General features: G+C 42.8%; 1 protein-coding gene across 1 annotated transcript in view; it reads left to right on the top strand.

Annotated features, from left to right (window-relative positions):
* LOC133009472 (FERM domain-containing protein 5) overlaps positions 1-11,819 on the top strand; it is a 54,619-nt gene extending 42,800 nt beyond the window's left edge. The window contains exons 5-14 of the mRNA XM_061076985.1: positions 1,462-1,559; positions 2,361-2,484; positions 3,659-3,746; positions 3,890-3,978; positions 4,632-4,695; positions 4,810-4,901; positions 6,141-6,215; positions 7,268-7,336; positions 7,531-7,637; positions 11,233-11,819. Of these exons, the coding sequence (XP_060932968.1) occupies positions 1,462-1,559; positions 2,361-2,484; positions 3,659-3,746; positions 3,890-3,978; positions 4,632-4,695; positions 4,810-4,901; positions 6,141-6,215; positions 7,268-7,336; positions 7,531-7,637; positions 11,233-11,819 (1,393 nt within the window). The remainder of the gene's footprint in view (positions 1-1,461; positions 1,560-2,360; positions 2,485-3,658; positions 3,747-3,889; positions 3,979-4,631; positions 4,696-4,809; positions 4,902-6,140; positions 6,216-7,267; positions 7,337-7,530; positions 7,638-11,232) is intronic.
* The last annotated feature ends 4,906 nt before the right edge of the window (positions 11,820-16,725 follow it).

The raw sequence follows: 16,725 nt of genomic DNA, 5'->3' as shown, positions 1-16,725 counted from the left end.
ACACCTGCGCCTGCCACTAGCCTGAAGGCATTAGGTTCTGGGGTGGCCCATCTGTCCCATTCATGATCACAATATCTCAAGAGCATCTTCAGGGAATTTCCCTAAATCTAAATCTAAATATTTTCAATTTTCACTGATTAAAATTGAGGTGGTAAAAGGTCAAAAACGCTGCAACCTTGTGAACATGATACCTCAGAATCACTTAGAGGGAATCCTCTGTTCCTTTAACGTAAGAACGAACTGATTCTAATTTGTTAGTCAATATCACAAAAAATATGTTTTTGGTCTTGTGAACGCAACAGTTCAGAAACACCTCCAGGGAATTTCTTTAAATTTGGTACAAATGTTCACTCTGACTTGAAGATGGCTGATTAGTTTTGCATGGTCAAAGGTCAAAGGTCACCGTGGCCTCACTCAATGTGTTTCTGGCCTCTTGAACATATCTCAAATCGGCCTTTAAGGAATTTCTTCAAATTTGTATGACTTGTTACTTTGATTTAAGGAATAACTGGTTACATTTTAGGGGTCAAAGGTCACAGTGACCTCATAAAGAATAAAAACAGTTCACTGGTTGATGGAGGCATACAAACACCGGCTGGTAATTCTATTTTTTTTACATTTTACACATTTACACGTTTTCTTTGAAATATTTCTGTTGAATATTGTTCGAATGCTCTCTATGCTCTGAGGAAAATCAAGGAACCACTTCAACCGCTGATCAGCTATGAGCTCTTATTACTGTAGTATAGACTTTTAATGCAGTCAAACCATTAACAGCCATCAGAACGCTGAAATGACTGTTGAATTATAACTAATTTATCACCACGCCATCAAATGGGTTGGTTGAACCCACTGCAGAGCAACACAGGAAATGTAAGCAGCTCTTTAATGCAATGGCTCCATATAGGACGTGTTATTAGCTTTTGTGGAAATGGCCCAGAGGGAGATGAACGTTGACTTCCTGTTACGGGTTGAGTAAAGGTGGCTTTCAATAACCCCAATGTCCTCCCCTCCAGCAATAGTAATAATAATAATATGATAATAATGACTGATCATTATTATCATCACCGCTCTGCCGTTTGCTTCGGCTGCTGTCTCAGAGGGGTGATTGGTTGGATGGGTTGGAAACTAGGCTGGAGGCTTTAAGAGAAGCACAGCGTCAGTAGCAGCTCTTCCCTCGGGGCCTTCCTACCCTTATTTCCCCCCCGAACAAAACCCTCATTGCAGTAGAATCAAAAAGAAATATTCAAACCCTGCCGCCCCCCCACGGGGAACGTGGACTCCACAGTCTTTGAGGTTTATCAGATTTGTTGTTTCCTGCTCTATCTTTTTCTTATTGCTTTATTCATTCTGGGTCTCATCACTGAGAAATGTAACCGAAATGTATGAGTATGTCTGAGTAACGTCTGAGTACAGACCCGTCAGACTGTCTTACGTGATGTTTGTCCTCTCCCCTTGTAGATATCTTGTCTTCCTGCAAATCAAGAGAGACCTCTACCATGGTCGGCTCCTTTGTAAAACCTCGGATGCGGCCATGCTTGCTGCACACATCCTTCAAGGTAATTGAAGGGGACAGATGGAAATGATGTACACCACTCTCTGCTCTGACCACCACTCGTGCCTTGTAGTTACCGTGCCGATAAACACAGTCAAGCAAATCAATTTGTATGTGGAAAGAAGCTGAATTAGGTGATACGAGGCCAATCTACAATACTGATCAAAGGGTATATTCCTGCAGTGGTTTACATTTTTCATGCTATAAGAAAAGAAATATGGAATGCATCATTGGGTGTGATTGTTCACACTGATACTGACTCTGAAACTGGTACAAAGTAAAAGGTTATTCTGTACTTTGCATGATTATTGGCTCAATGGCTTGTTTGCGCTTAATAAGCAAGAAATCCTGCTCGGTGAGAAAATCTTTTGAAGCTGTTATCTGGCATCTTATCATCTTCCTCCCACCACACACACACACACACACACACACACACACACGCACACACACACGCTCACACGCAAGCACACAAATATAGACCTAAGCAAATACAACACACACAAGGAGTGGTGGCTCTGCGAACATCACACAGAGCACAGTGTTTGAGGGGAGGCAGGGCGTCTGGAGGAGGGGCTGATGAATTAAAGATGGGCTGCTTGGTCAGCTCCTCCTTCCAGGGAGAAAATCTGCTTCAGGGTCATTCGAGGCAGTGCAGTGTGGCATGAAGGGAACACAAATAATCTTTGGCTTGTTCAGCCCATCTCCACTGGCAGAGGCACCGAAAAGACCCCAAAAAAATCATTATGACATCAGCTTTAACTTTTATCTGCTTTTAATGTCTTTTTCTCTCCGTTCCGTCCTCCAGCTGAGATCGGTAACTATGACCCCGGGAAACATCCTGAAGGTTACAGCTCCAAATTCCACTTTTTCCCCAAACACTCGGAGAAGCTGGAGCGCCGGATCGCAGACCTACACAAGACGGAGCTGATGTGAGGGTCACCATCAATCTCTCTCTGTCTCCACATACCTGCAGAACAAAAAGCCAGGCTTTTGGCATTTATGTAATTACCTGCAGTAATGAGGTTCTGTTGGGTTGGTCCAAGCCGATCACTGTCGGTTATTTGAGCAGATACAAGAAAAAATCTTCTCCACCGTCCACTTGGATAACACACTGAGAGTCACAGACTTACCTGTGTTGGGTCATGACCTTGGTTTGAACTGGGAGAGCAGCAGAGCACGATGCTGAACGAGATCAGATAGAGCAGGACACAAACACTCAGTGACAGTAGGTGAGCTTATGAAGCGTTTCTCTCACCCTGATCCTTGTAACTCATTTAAAATTATTCCTATTGTCACTAAAATAAGTTTCTTATCCAAATAATATTTAGAGAAATCCAGATCTTTTGTTTCCCCCTCGATTTTCTCGACTACAGCTCATCTGATCGAACTTGACAGCTTTATATCCGAGGCAAGAAGTGTGAAAGGTTTTGGAATGAGCAGTTGTAGAGAAAAGTGAAGGCAAGTCAAGCCAAGATTATTTGTATAGTGCATTTTTTTCAAAGGCACCATGACCATGACTAAAATGTATTGCAACCATTGCAAAAGTGACAGATACATAAATCCCAGCGCCCCCCCTTCCTCGTCCTCCCACCCCCTAAGAGTTCCCCCCAGCAACCCACCACGGGGTTTGCTCCCAAGGACTGCTCAACCATCACTCAGCATAAAGGTGTAACATAGTGACCCTCTGTTCATGAACAAGGGAGCTTGTCTTTTCTTTGCTCTCAAGCACCAAGTCCAGTTCTGATGCTTTGGAGGCAGAATGATAATCAGCATGAGACTCTGCTGCCCACTAGTGGTCAATTTCCTCCTCACCACCAAGTCAACACTGCTGCTCTATGAAGAGTTACTGCACATTGTTAAAGTTGAGACAAACAAAACGTTCTTTTTGAATTGAATATCTTCCTATATGTTCTTTGATTTATTTATTGTTAATAGTCTGATTTGTTTTGTCATAACGTCTGTCTGCCTCTCTTAGTCTATTCTAAATTATCGTGACATGTTACTTGAGATTAAATGTGTGTGTGTGTGTCTCTGAAATCGTATCTGTTTGAGTTTAACCCTGACACAGATGTTGTGTTGTGTTGTGTTGTTGCTCTCCCTCAGTGGACAGTCACCTGAAACATCAGAGCGGAACTTCCTGCAGAAAGCCCAGATGCTGGAGACATATGGTGTTGATCCGCATCCGTGCAAGGTCTCACAAGCGCCGCTGTTCAATATTTACACATCTCACACTCATTTCTGTTAAACTTCAAATGTTCTTACTGGATGTGAAGTGCAGTACATGCTAAAACATACGTCTGACTCTTGCTTCACTTGTTTTTTGGGGATTTCCAGGACGTGTCTGGGAACCCGGCGTTCCTCGCCTTCACGCCGTTTGGTTTTGTGGTGCTTCAGGGAAACAAGCAAGTCCATTTTCTCAAATGGTGAGCGAAATATGCAACTTCCTCTTATGCCTCAAGTCTTTGCAGGATGTGAATAGACAAATTGAGCGCTGCTGGATGTATACCTGATCTGACATTTGTGCTCTGTATGCAGGGTGTTGAAACAGCATGTGCTCTACAGCTGGTTGCACAGTCACAGTTAACAAAGCTCTGCCATCTGCCTCTACCTGTGACAAGAGCCGGGGAGAAATGTGTGCACATATGGCTAATTACCGCCAGTAGATTAACAGAGATACTTCAAGACAATAGTTTGATGTATACGAGCCTGAACTCTCAGTAAACACTGATTTGAATTCAGCAAGAAGCTTGATTTCCGAACTGAAAATGTAGATGTAATGTTTTTCTGTCAGTTCGCTTTTAACTGAGAAGGTTACAGTTACATAAGGACGACAGACGTACTGTGTTTGCTGTATTTCTTAGGCCTTTGTTTGTTTAGCCTTCGGCGGCGCTCAGGTTTCTCCCATTCTACGTTCCCCGTCTGCAGGGAATATTATCATTATGTGTTTTGTCAGCCTAATGTTGAGGTCCGTGGTTGTTTACGTGATCCCAAAGTGGTTGTCATGAATATTTAAAGAGGCTGCGGCTCTCTGTTTCCACTCGCTGCATGTTTAACCGTTGCTCCTTCCCCCGGACAGGGACGAGGTGACCAAACTGAAGTTCGAGGGCAAGACGTTCCACATACATGCAAACCAGAAGGAGGTGAGAGCTTGGATTGTTGGATGTGCAGATAAGACTCTAAGTTCTAATGATGTGGGATTTTTCTGCCTCTGTTTATTATATTTTCCTGTACGCTCTCATATTTTCAACGTGCAGGACAAACAGATCATCCTGACATACTTCGCACCCACTCCGGAGGCATGCAAGCACCTTTGGAAATGCGGAGTGGAGCACCAAGCTTTCTACAAGTGAGTCCACACATCGTCTTTATTGAATTCCACTGTTTCTCTTTCTCTGCTTACGGCCGTGATTTAGTTGCCTCGAGTGCCGCGGTCGGGCGGGTTACAGCCAAGGTGCCTCTGCGTCCTTAAAGGCCCTTCTTCACTCAGAGTTATTTGTCAGCGGGAAAATGTGGTGCGAGCCGCCGCTGACCTTTAGCGAGCTAGAGTGCCGTGGCACGAGACTGCAGGCACTTCACCGCTCCTCCTGAGATACAGCTCCCCTGTGTCAGCCATGAATAATAGCCTGGCTCCCCCTCTGCTCACCCCTAGCTCAGGAAAGGTGATAAAAAAAAGCACAAGCAGTGTGAGTACAGTGTGAGTACACGGGGTGGGAGTGGTGAGGTAATGACAGCCCAGGTGATGAAGGGTGTGTGTGGGGGTTGGCAGATGGAGAGAGGGAGGCATCACAAGGTCAGAGCTTAGCACAGGAACTGATGGAGCTAATGCGATGTGACCTTTCGATGACTGTGAAGTGGCAGACTGATAAAAGATTTTTATAAACCTTCCAGTTATTAAGATCTCGCTGTAAGAAGGAGTCTGGGGGACGACAGAGAGAAAGAGAGAGGACTTGTGATCGTGGGTTTCAGGAGACGCACGCATCGTTTGAAAGGAACATAAAGCATCAATTATTAATGTATCACTTACTATCACAATATAAACATATTGAATACTGTATGGAGCAGATGCAGAGCCTATAGTACAGAGAGGGGATATGAGTTATTTAATAGCAGGGTTTTTTAAATGCTATTTTCCTCTTTGTTTTAGAAATATAATTAACTTTACATTTGTTTGTTTGTAAGCAAGATTACACAAAAACTACTTGGGGTGTGGGATGTGAAAATTATGGTGCGGATCTGGACCAGGTGATGGATCCACAATTTGTTTTCACTTTTTGTTGACTTCTCAGAGAATAATTCATGGCTCTTGATGAAAAATTAATGTTGGCATATTTAGGGAACTGATTTGGACGAGAAATTTGGTGCAGCTTGATTTTATTCAAGGGGACTGTTGGACCTTGGCAGAGAAAGCCTCTCTACTGAGTGACATTCTAGATTGTAGAGTATTGACGCACAGCAGTGTGATTGTATTAGGAGAATATTCTTACAAGAATGACTGGGAAGTAGTCTATTTTCATTCTAGATGTTTTCTTCCCATTTTTCTCATTTCAATACAACTAAGTTTGCTTGTCTTTTCTTTTTTATCCAGGCTTGAGAAGTCCAGTCAGGTTCGGACGGTGTCGAGCAGCAACCTGTTCTTCAAGGGCAGCCGTTTCCGTTACAGGTAGAGTACACGACAGAGGTGGTGTGACTGATGACAGGGAGGGGAGGACAGAAACATCCCCCAGCTGGAAGTGCAGAGGGAGGTGTTCCCAGAGGATCTGACCTCCTGGCCTTCTGTGCTTCAACCTCAGCCTACGTATGCCCAGTGGATAGAACTGACACCTCACAAGATAGAGGACAGAATGAAGGGGACTCAAACGTAACATATTTTCTCAACCACCCTAAGTGGTATATATAGTGTTTAGATTTGACATTTTTGCTGCAACCTTTAATCAAGGGCGGTGTATACTTTTTTAGATTTACAGATGAGCTATTTAAAACCGAATAAAGGCATAAAGTGTAAATCTCAAAATCTCAGAAGATATTTATTTATACTTATTCTTTAATTTCTTTTATAATGTTTTTTATAATAGTAAATATAATATACTTATATCATAACATATATTTATTGTAACAGAAACAGCTCAAATCTAGACTTCATCTGCATTGCATAGGCCGCTAGATGTAAAAAGTAGTGTGCATAGCTAAAAGGAAAATGACTACTGGGAAAATATTTCTAGTTTTGTTGAACTGCCCCTTTGAAAGGAAATATTTATATTCAGCCAAACTTAAACTTGAAAATATCTGGTAGTATTCATGCAAATGAACTGACATCACCAGCCGAGTCAGTTAAATGTTGAGTTTACTGTCAAAGAGCAAGTCATTGTTCATTGTTTTGATATTTTTGCCTACAAGTATGTATTTGCATGTGTTTGCGTGTGTCTGTGTGTGTGTCACTGGGTAATTCTGTCATGATGCTCAAGCACTGTATTCATCCACTACAGTGATGGGGCATGGCATTGGGGGACAGCAAGTTGTCTGGTTATGTCAGTGTGTGTGTGTGTGTGTGTGTGTGTGTGTGTGTGTGTGTGTGTGTGTGTGTGTGTGTGTGTGTGTGTGTGTGTGTGTGTGTGTGTGTGTGTGTGTGTGTGTGTGTGTGTGTGTGTGTGTGTGTGTGTGTGTGTGTGTGTGTGTGAAACTCATCCTGAGCATCGTCTCTGTGCTTTATAACAGTGGACGAGTGGCTAAAGAGGTGATGGAGCAGAGTGCCAAAATCAAACGTGAACCTCCAGAAATACACAGGTAGAGTCCAGAGAGGTCAGAGAACTCTCCATTCGATTTCTGTTGCATTTTCCTCCTTTTGGCACCAAGCTACCGCAGGTGTCTTGATATCAGCAGCACCTACTCACTACAGTTTGACTTACCTCCACTCGGGGGTGGTTTTCTCTGTGCGCTGACGTTTTGTTGCATGTATGTGTGTGTGTTTGTCTCTGCAGGGCTGGCCTCGTGCCCAGCAGGAGTTGTCCATCCATCACCCACGGGCCTCGCCTCACCAGTGTGCCGCGCACGCGTCGGAGAGCTGTGCACATATCTATCATGGAGGGTAAGCTCATACCTCACGCTTGAGCAAGCAATAAATCTCATGGTGGCTGTCAGTGTGTGTGTGTGTGTGGGGGGGGGGTAGCTTTTACAAGATGTTAATTTGTCCTTTAGAACCCGTACAGTCAGTATACTGTTGTTTCCATGTCAACCTCATCCAATGAAACAAGTCTTTCACATTGCTACACAAGAGGCACTTGTTATCGCCCTTTTCAGATAATCTCGTAAATAGTATGTTACTGCAGCAGTAACCCACGGTGAGGAGGAGGATGTTGTGGACCAGTATACATTCTTCACTCCCCTCTTTGATAACACAGGGAAGTTCGAGCAAAAAATCCACAAACAACAAAGCACATCAAAGGCACAACGTCTTCACAAAACTGAAATCATTCAGCCCATCTTACAAACATTCTACAGCATGTTCATCAAGAGCATTTTGTCTTTCTCCTTCATCTGCTGGTTTCTGTCCCTCAATGTCAAAAACTGAGCAGAGCACCTGCACCAAAATCACTGGAGTGTTCCTGTCCTCTCTTTATGAAGGGTTCAGGGCTGAGGCCCGTGAGGACATTATGAGGGACACAAGCCATGTTCTCCACATCCAGTTCCACATTCTCCCTCTCGGGCAGCGTCTTGACCTCCTCAGGTGCTCAACCAACCAGCACAGAAGGAATCCGCCGGGGTGAACGAAGCGTTGAAGGACAACTCTGTGTTCCACCTAGAGCTTGACACATGAATGAACGAAAAAACAAACACTTACTCTAAAATGCCATGTGGAATATATATTATTTTATTAAATTATTAATACATTTATTATAACATGGCATTAACCAAATTGCCTTAGGTATTTATAAAGTTGTATTGCGTTGTATTGTGTCACTGTTTGACATCTTATTTCCCGTGGATCAGGAGGTTAAGTCCCTTCTCCTTCTTGAGAAAACACCCGTATGCACACACACACACACACACACACACACACACACACACACACACACACACACACACACACACACACACACACAAGCTGTAACTGGAGCCATCTGGCTCACTTAATGCCTTCACCATTGGTCGCAGGTGTGTGCGTCACTCAGGCTGCTCCACTTCGATGCAGGCTTCCAGAGCTGTGTGTTTGTTTGTGTGAGTTTCCACAAGTGTTGGTGAGAGTTGTACAGATTCAGGAGCAGCTCAAGTCACTTACAACACAGCCCCCTGCAGGGTCCTGGTCCAGAGCAGTTGGCGTCAGTGCCTCTGTCTGTGGGACCGTCCCCCATGGTCCCCCAGGTCTACAATAGAGCTGTACTGTACGGATTCAGGGTCTTTTGCTGTGGGTTCAGCCATGACAGCTTCTCACCCCCGGTGTGTGCTGACCCGGTGTCTTACACTGGTATTAATACCCCAGCTCAATATAGCCTGAGCCTTCTATTCCATGTATGTCTGTAGTCTGGGTGGGGTCAAAACCAGGCCAGACCAATGCTGGTGATTGTAGCACTGCTGCAGAACTCCCACTGTTTCACCTCACACTCCGCTCCGCTCTCCGCTACCGAGGCAGTCAGTCTGCAGACTGTGGCCTGGACTCCGGGACAGGGGACCGTAACACTAGGATAAACACACGTGACTGCTGCAGCCATGGTGAAGTGTCTGATCCGCATCACCACCCGGGTGAACGTCCACCTGCGTATGATCAACCACTGCTACCGGGATGTACAAGTTCGCGTGCTGAGCCTGGGGCCTCGCATGCTGGGCAAGGCCCTGGGCGTCCTGCCCCTGTACCCGGCCCTGATGGGGCAGCGGGAGTCGGCCAGCGTCACCCCTCCCCCTGGCACTCCGCTGCCCTGTGTTCAGCCCAGCCAACCTGCAGGTAAACTCATCATGGACTCTGAGGCGGCCGGACGTGTTTTCCACATGGTGCCGCTCGCCTCCCTCTGTTTTAAATCAGTCTCTGACTCACACTGATGTTGGCAGTGAGGGAGGGAGTCTGTCGAGAGTAGCAGCAACGTTTGATTCCAACCAGTAAATGGTTTTTCAAATGGTGTGTGTTTATGTTGTGTATGAATTTATAGGTTTTCAAAACATAGGCTATAAAAATGTTCTGTTTGCTGCCTCACTGCGGCAGAACAACACTGAGTAAAGATGGCTGCTGACACTCACTCAACCTTTATGCCTCCTTTTCACTTGACAGTAGAGGCTTTACACTCTGGACACAATCTGTGCTGATTTATTCCAATTTTTTTTTTTTAAATATCCCTTTAGTGATTTGCCTCCTCATCAAAAGCTGGATTTTGACGAGTCTCTTTATAGTGAAGGTGTAATGTTGCTGCTTTGACGTTGGGGAGAATGTGATATCGTCAGCAAAGGCTCATCTCCTCTGACATGTACACTCACTGTAGAGCGGCTCTCATGTGCTGGGACTTGCCCTTCAGAATGAAGAGTGCAGTTGTACAGTAACAGCGCTGTATTTTGGGAATGCTTTGATGCCTTGTTGACTGTTTATAGGGAGAGTTCATCAATATGTAAAACCAACAGTCAACTGACTCAGATGGTACCTCTTCTACTAAAGTGGCGACTGATTCCCTTTAATATTCAGATAATGAAGATACTGCTCTACCTTTTTATGGAGATATTGAATTTTTACATATTTTGGATCAGTTTAAACATATTACTTGATTTTTAATGTGTTTACTTCCATGTACTATCATTTATACATTTATAAACATTTAAACCTAAATTTTCCTTCCTAACAATATCAGATTACATTTACTTTAGCTGAAATAGTCCTTTGTCTCTTGCTTTGAGTTTGCTCTGTATATGTTTATCTTCTCATCCAGTGAAAACAAAAAGGTTTTAAATGTACAAATGAGCATGAGACTCATGTCTGGTGATGGATTTTAAAATATGTAAACTCATCCTTTAGTCTAAGAATAATCCTTGTGGTTTGTATTTATATTTGATGGCAGCGAGGCTCCGTTAACACTATCAAGCGTCCTCATATGAGCTTTTAAACCAAATCATGCACATGGAAAAATCTCTTGACATCAGCAATTTTCATTTTAGAACAACAGTGTTTACAATAATTAAATAGTAATAGCAACACAAGAGGAGGAAGACACAGCAGCAATTATAACTGAAAAGATACTCTAATGCAAAACATAAATAACATTGGCCTGAAGAGGACATGTGGAAAACTCTAACTAGCAACACTGATGGACTGAGACCTCTTCGACTTGCCGAGAGATTAGGGCTCAGGCTCTTTGGTGAAAAGGATGTTGAACATCTTATCAGGGTGCACGCTCTAGTCACTTGATATTTTCCTCAAATATACTTTTGAGATATTCTTCACTCTGGGACTGTTGAGAAAGATCCTTACTTCCTGTATAATTTGTGTCATGAAGATTCAGCACACTCCCAGTCTGCTTAACTCTGGGGACATGATCAGGTGTCAGCTCTTCAGAGTGTGTCTGTGGACAAACGGCTGAAAAGACGTCTCTGCTGTTTGGAACCTGATCTACAAGATCTTGTGTTTTTCATGCTCTAAAATATGCATTAATATGTCTTTCTTCCTCTCTGTTTCCCCTCTCCTCTTCCTCTCTAAACACTTCCCCAAGGTCTGGAGTCCTTGCGTGACAGTGCCCACTCCACACCGGTGCGTTCAGTGTCCCACTGTGACTCCTTCATGCCGCGCTCCCGGAGCCAGGCCACGGATCGCAGTGACGGCACGTCGGTGATCTCGGACGAGGCCTACAGCCCCTCCGACAGCGTCCTGCCCACCCCGGTGGCCGAGCACAGCACGGACCCGTCGGTCTCGCGCCAGATCAACGGGGCACCCTGCAGCATCGAAGAGGAGAGGGAGTCAGAGGCGGGCAAAGCCAAGCGCGGGGATGGGGGTGATTTTGGTGCGGACGGTAAATCCGCACAGGAGGGTGCAGGGGGGGACTCGACCCTCACCGAGGTGGAACAGGTGAATAAGTTTGTCTTAAGTGTCCTCCGTTTGCTGCTTGTGACCATTGGACTCCTCTTTGTCTTGCTCCTCCTCCTCATCATCCTCACCGAGTCAGACCTTGACGTAGCATTTTTACGTGAAATCCGCAAGACCCCCGAGTTTGAGCAGTTCCATTACGAATATTTTTGTCCCCTCAGGCGGTGGTTTGCCTGCAAGCTCCGCTGGGTGGGCGGGTTGCTCATTAACAATTGAGGGTGAGGTCGTAGCGTTCGTAAGCCCGTTCGGGGGTCTGAGAAGACGGTTAGGACCCCGGAGGGATGGAGGAGGGCGGCTTCGTCCCAACCATGAACCCTGCTTCTCCCATGGTCCTCCTGCAGACATACAGCTTGGACCACTCCTGCTAACACCAGGCCAGCGTCTCTCTCTCCCCCTCCTCCACTTTAAGTTACTCCCCTCCTCAACACCCAACCACCACCTACTTGTTTCGCCTCTTTTATCCGTTTTTTTTTCTTTCCTTTTTTCTACAAAACCAGGGGACATATTTTTTTTGCATATTTTTTTTATTTTATTTCAAGTCATTTCAGGTATTTTTATTTTTTCAAATAACATAAAGGAAAAAAATTTAAACTGAAACTAAAGAACTGAAGGATTTTGAACCGTACTCTTTACAGGAGCTGGAGAAGTTGTCGCAGTGGATGAACGTTGCCTTCAGATATTATTTATTTCTGTCAAACGTGTATTTTCATTAGAAGAGATGACGAGGTGATCGAGGAAGTTGTCACGAAGAGATGGAAGGGAGTTAGGTCAGAGTCGAAATACTGCTGTGATTTATATGTGAGGAAGCGTAATGATAAAATCTTCTGATACTGATCCATCCCCATCAGACAAACAGCAGGAAAAACAAAATAGGAATAATAGTGAAGGTTTGGGAAACAGGGAAGAGTCGGGGTGATTATCAAATGCCTTTTCGAGAGGAAGACTGTTTTCAGTTTTGAATTTTTGTGGATTGTTTTAAGACACAATTACACTTCAGTATCTTAGCGTGTACAAAGTGAACTGGTGAAGATCAAAGTTGTTTTTTTTTTCTAACGTTTTCTAAGGATATGGTAAAATAAAACCAGTACCATTAGTGTTATGTGACGCAGTCGTGTCAGATGAGGTTAGACATGTTCGATGAAGAGCAAAGATTCACTGGCACCAGTAGAGTCATAGTCTAGATAGATGATCGATGCTCGTATGGTTTAAATAATGAAGAACTTTTGAAATGTCCTCATTTGTCTTTCTGTTTATTTCTTCGATTTAATTTGATTTGCATTTTCTCATCAAGTTGAAATTCGATGAATTTCAATGATTTCTTTGTATGGAGAGTTAATGATTTATTTTGGTTTCATATCAACCATGCTCTTAGGTTTATGTATCATACTATACTATTATTATGACTAGAATAAGAGTAACGATGTACTTTTTGTACAAATTAGTTTGTTTCCTAATATATATTGAAGTTTTCCATGTATATTTTAACAGAACTGAAATGTTATTTTGTTATTGAAGATTAAATTATACTTTTTTTAGCACTGTGTTTCAAGTAAGGTCAAAAGAATTCATGGAAATGAGGAAGGGTTTTTTATCCAGATCCACTGATAACAACTCTCATCCCTCCACCAGCAATGACCCAGTTTTAAACATGTATTTTTACAGTATAACTTAAGGAGATATCATTATACCACATATGCCAATATACCAAATAATCCAAAATCACATTTTCACTTTTCATAATTGTACTTTAAGAGTTTGTAGAGGCGACATGAGCCTGACCAGTGACACAGAGTCTGCAGCAAAGAATAAAAACCTCCCACTAAAAATTCAGTAACATTTTTAGAATTCTAAAGTGTATTTAAATGTTTAAAACTAGAGCTGAAGCTGATTTGATTGATTATTTATTGAGCATTAACTTGCATTTATTTTGATAAATTAAAAATTATTGTCATATTTCAAGCTAAAATATCATTGTAATAAAAAATGACAACAAAAAAGTTTTCAATTGATCTCAGTGGGCTGAAAATAGCCTGCAGGAAGGAAATGAAAATGTTTGTTTCCATGACATAATCCAAACAATTATTTGATGATCTCAAACTTGGCAGATTCGTCGATGAATAAAATTCTAAACATTTGTTTCTAACTTGTAAATAACAAGCTAGAGATGAAAAATGTTTATGAACCTAGAAATTTTTGGTGAAGGAAACATTTAAAAAAAGTGAATTTATTCCCTTGATTTTTCTATTCCACCAGCAAAAATAAAAGCAGATATCAATATATTTATAATAACCTATATTAGAAAATAATATCTCTGTTTTGATTGGTCGGTCAGGCTCTGGATTGTTTAGCCTCGTAGTTCCAGGGGGCAGTTACCGCTCCTGGCTGCTGGATCCTGGGTAAAATCTGTGTTTTTGTGTTGCCTGTTTACCTCCTGTACCGAGTGCAGGCTGTTAAGTGTTGATGTGTTTGTAAGAAGGAATGGAAATCGAGGTGACAGCACTTGACGTTCAGACAGAGAAGAGTAACAAAAAAAAATGTCAAATTTCCATATTTTGCTATGAAAGGAGGAGGCAAGGTGGAAAGGGGTGAAAATGTAAGCGAGGACTGAGGGAAATGAGACCTTCAGTCTGCCTCTGTGAAAGTGGGATCTTAAAAAGCGTGTGGTGACTCACCACTCTAATGGCTGCACAGGGTTGCTTGTCTTGCTTGTTTTTAGTCTATTTCAAACCCCACACCCCGACTGCACCAGCACCTGCAGCTGCTGCACTGATGCAGCCCCGACGGGGCTATACCTACTTCTGTATCTGCTCCTGTGTAATCCGAGCCTGTCAGTCCTCGGCTACAGTCGTAGCCCTGACCACAGACCAGCGTGCACTTTGGCGTTGTGGCTGGACCCAGTGGCTCCTTGACAAACCATCGTTATCTGCGGTGGAAGGAACCGGGAACATCTGACCATTAGAGCAGAGCTGGAAAGCAACCAGTCATATGTAGGAGCTTATTTATTACAAATAAACTTGGATCCATTATCACAGATGCAATGATAAAGCACAGCTCTCCTAACAAGGAGAGAGTGAGTGTTTCTTTTTTTGTTTGTACATTCATAATTAATATTTATTACTTCTTTTACTGACATAAAGGTCAATGTGACTTGGCCGGTGCAGCCAGGCCGAGTTGTTAGCAGGACTTCTTTTAAAGGTCAGTGTGCAGAGGTGTTTCTCATCCATCAGGACAGGTTTACACATCAGCCTTATGTAGCTTCTCTGAACATGCAACAGTTTCTAAAGACAAAGGCAGCATTATTCAAGGAGCAATAATCCGCTGTGAGAGCAAAAAGATGTGATGTTAAGTGTTTGAAAATTCAATGGTGACCTTTTCCTGTGTCTTGAAAACCACTTTTACCAAATTGCTGTACTCTTAACAACCATGTGACCACTGAGACACTTAGTTACAGCTGCGTTCAGTCATGACATTTTATAAAAATCCTTTTTCCCCTTGGAGATGTCTCGTGTGGGTGTTTGTTTTCTTTACATCGTTCATGACAGATTGTCCCCCCCCTTCCCGGGCCTGGATCCTGACAGTTTTACCAATGTGGCAAGGATGAAGGAATGGACACCGAAAAGACACTAACGTCCACTTTCAACTGTCCTACACGCAGCTCCACTCCTCACATCTCCCAGGCCGAGAGAGAGACGGGGGAACCGTGTTCATCTCTGTCTGAAGCTGTGACGGACACTTCATTCACAATTCATTTAGGATTCAGTTGCTGAGTCATGTTTACATGTTTTCTTTTACATCACGGGAGGTGGATTCAGGTTGGGCCACGTGTGAACTGACAATCGAGTTTGTATGTCATCCATGGTTTATATAATAAATCCCTCCGTCCCCCTGAAAAGCAATAGTGAAGGTACAGCCATGCAAAAACATGTGTGCATTTGAAGATAAAGCACTGATACTTGTCTGTAGAATTAAAATAAAAGGGGATGGAGTCAAAAACAAATACACCTGCATGGTAAAGTGTAATTCCTGAAAACAAACAAGCAACAAGTCCTGTGTTTGTTTCAGAGCCAGTGTTGGCAAATGGGAAATGTTTAAGTATCGTACCAGAGGTTTAAAGTTATCTCATGTTGGGGGAAATGATCGTACACAAGTCACATCAAACGATAACAATAGTTAAACATTAAATAAATAATGCTTTCATAAAACACATATGTTAAGATAAACAAGTGTTTGCTGGAGTGATGTGTAAAAAACAGGCAGATGCATGATTCTCATTCACAGACTTGGAGTGAATCGCCTATTTTCCAGCCCCCAACACCATCATTAAAAGATGGAATTAAAGCACTTCTGGTGACAGGTTATTTTTTAGGTTTTTCTGTTGGAGACACTTCACTGGACTGCACCTTACTGTGAGGTGTTCTTATTTTGTCCCTTTCCCTGTTGTAATCCATACTTTCAGGTTTCTTGAAAGAATGTGACATAATCAGGACTTAAGTTTCATCGGCTACCCTTCAAACTTCATGAATTTGATGGAACTGAATTACTAAACCAATCTGGATGATCAAAATCAAGATTTACACACAATTGGCTCCTTGAATCTTGTTTCTGGCACTAGCCTGTCATATTAAAGTGGATGTTTGAAGCACTGAGTGGTTTATGATGAGGAAATCTTGGATCTGCCTTCTTCCAGCTCCCAGTAGAGAAACCCCTCACACAACCGTGCACACGCTCTACTCAGTGTATAAGCATATTCATGTCTGGTGGTGTGTCGTTCTATCCTGGGATTGAAGATTGCTCTTTAATTAAGTTTCAAATACATATAAACAAGTATATATACACATCTAAATATAAATCCATGTGCCAAATCCAGCTCTTGTTCAGTCTGATCCATTCCGAATCCATTTGTACTGTAGGTAACCTTATGTACAAGTCAGTATAACATATTGTTTCTCTCCAAAAGTCTCCTGTAACTGGTGCCATTAAATGAAACTATTCAAACATGAAATAAACATTGAATAAAACAAAAGTGCTTCTGTGGCTTTTGTGAAACAACACAAACTCAGCACAGCATGCTTTTCTCAAGAAAAAAAAAATCTTTTGAATGTTGATGACATGAAACAATAAA

This window comes from Limanda limanda, chromosome 8, assembly GCF_963576545.1.
Source record: "Limanda limanda chromosome 8, fLimLim1.1, whole genome shotgun sequence".
NCBI lineage: Eukaryota > Metazoa > Chordata > Actinopteri > Pleuronectiformes > Pleuronectidae > Limanda > Limanda limanda.
Note: the sequence above shows the minus strand (reverse complement) of the source record. Positions and strands in the feature narration are given on the sequence as shown.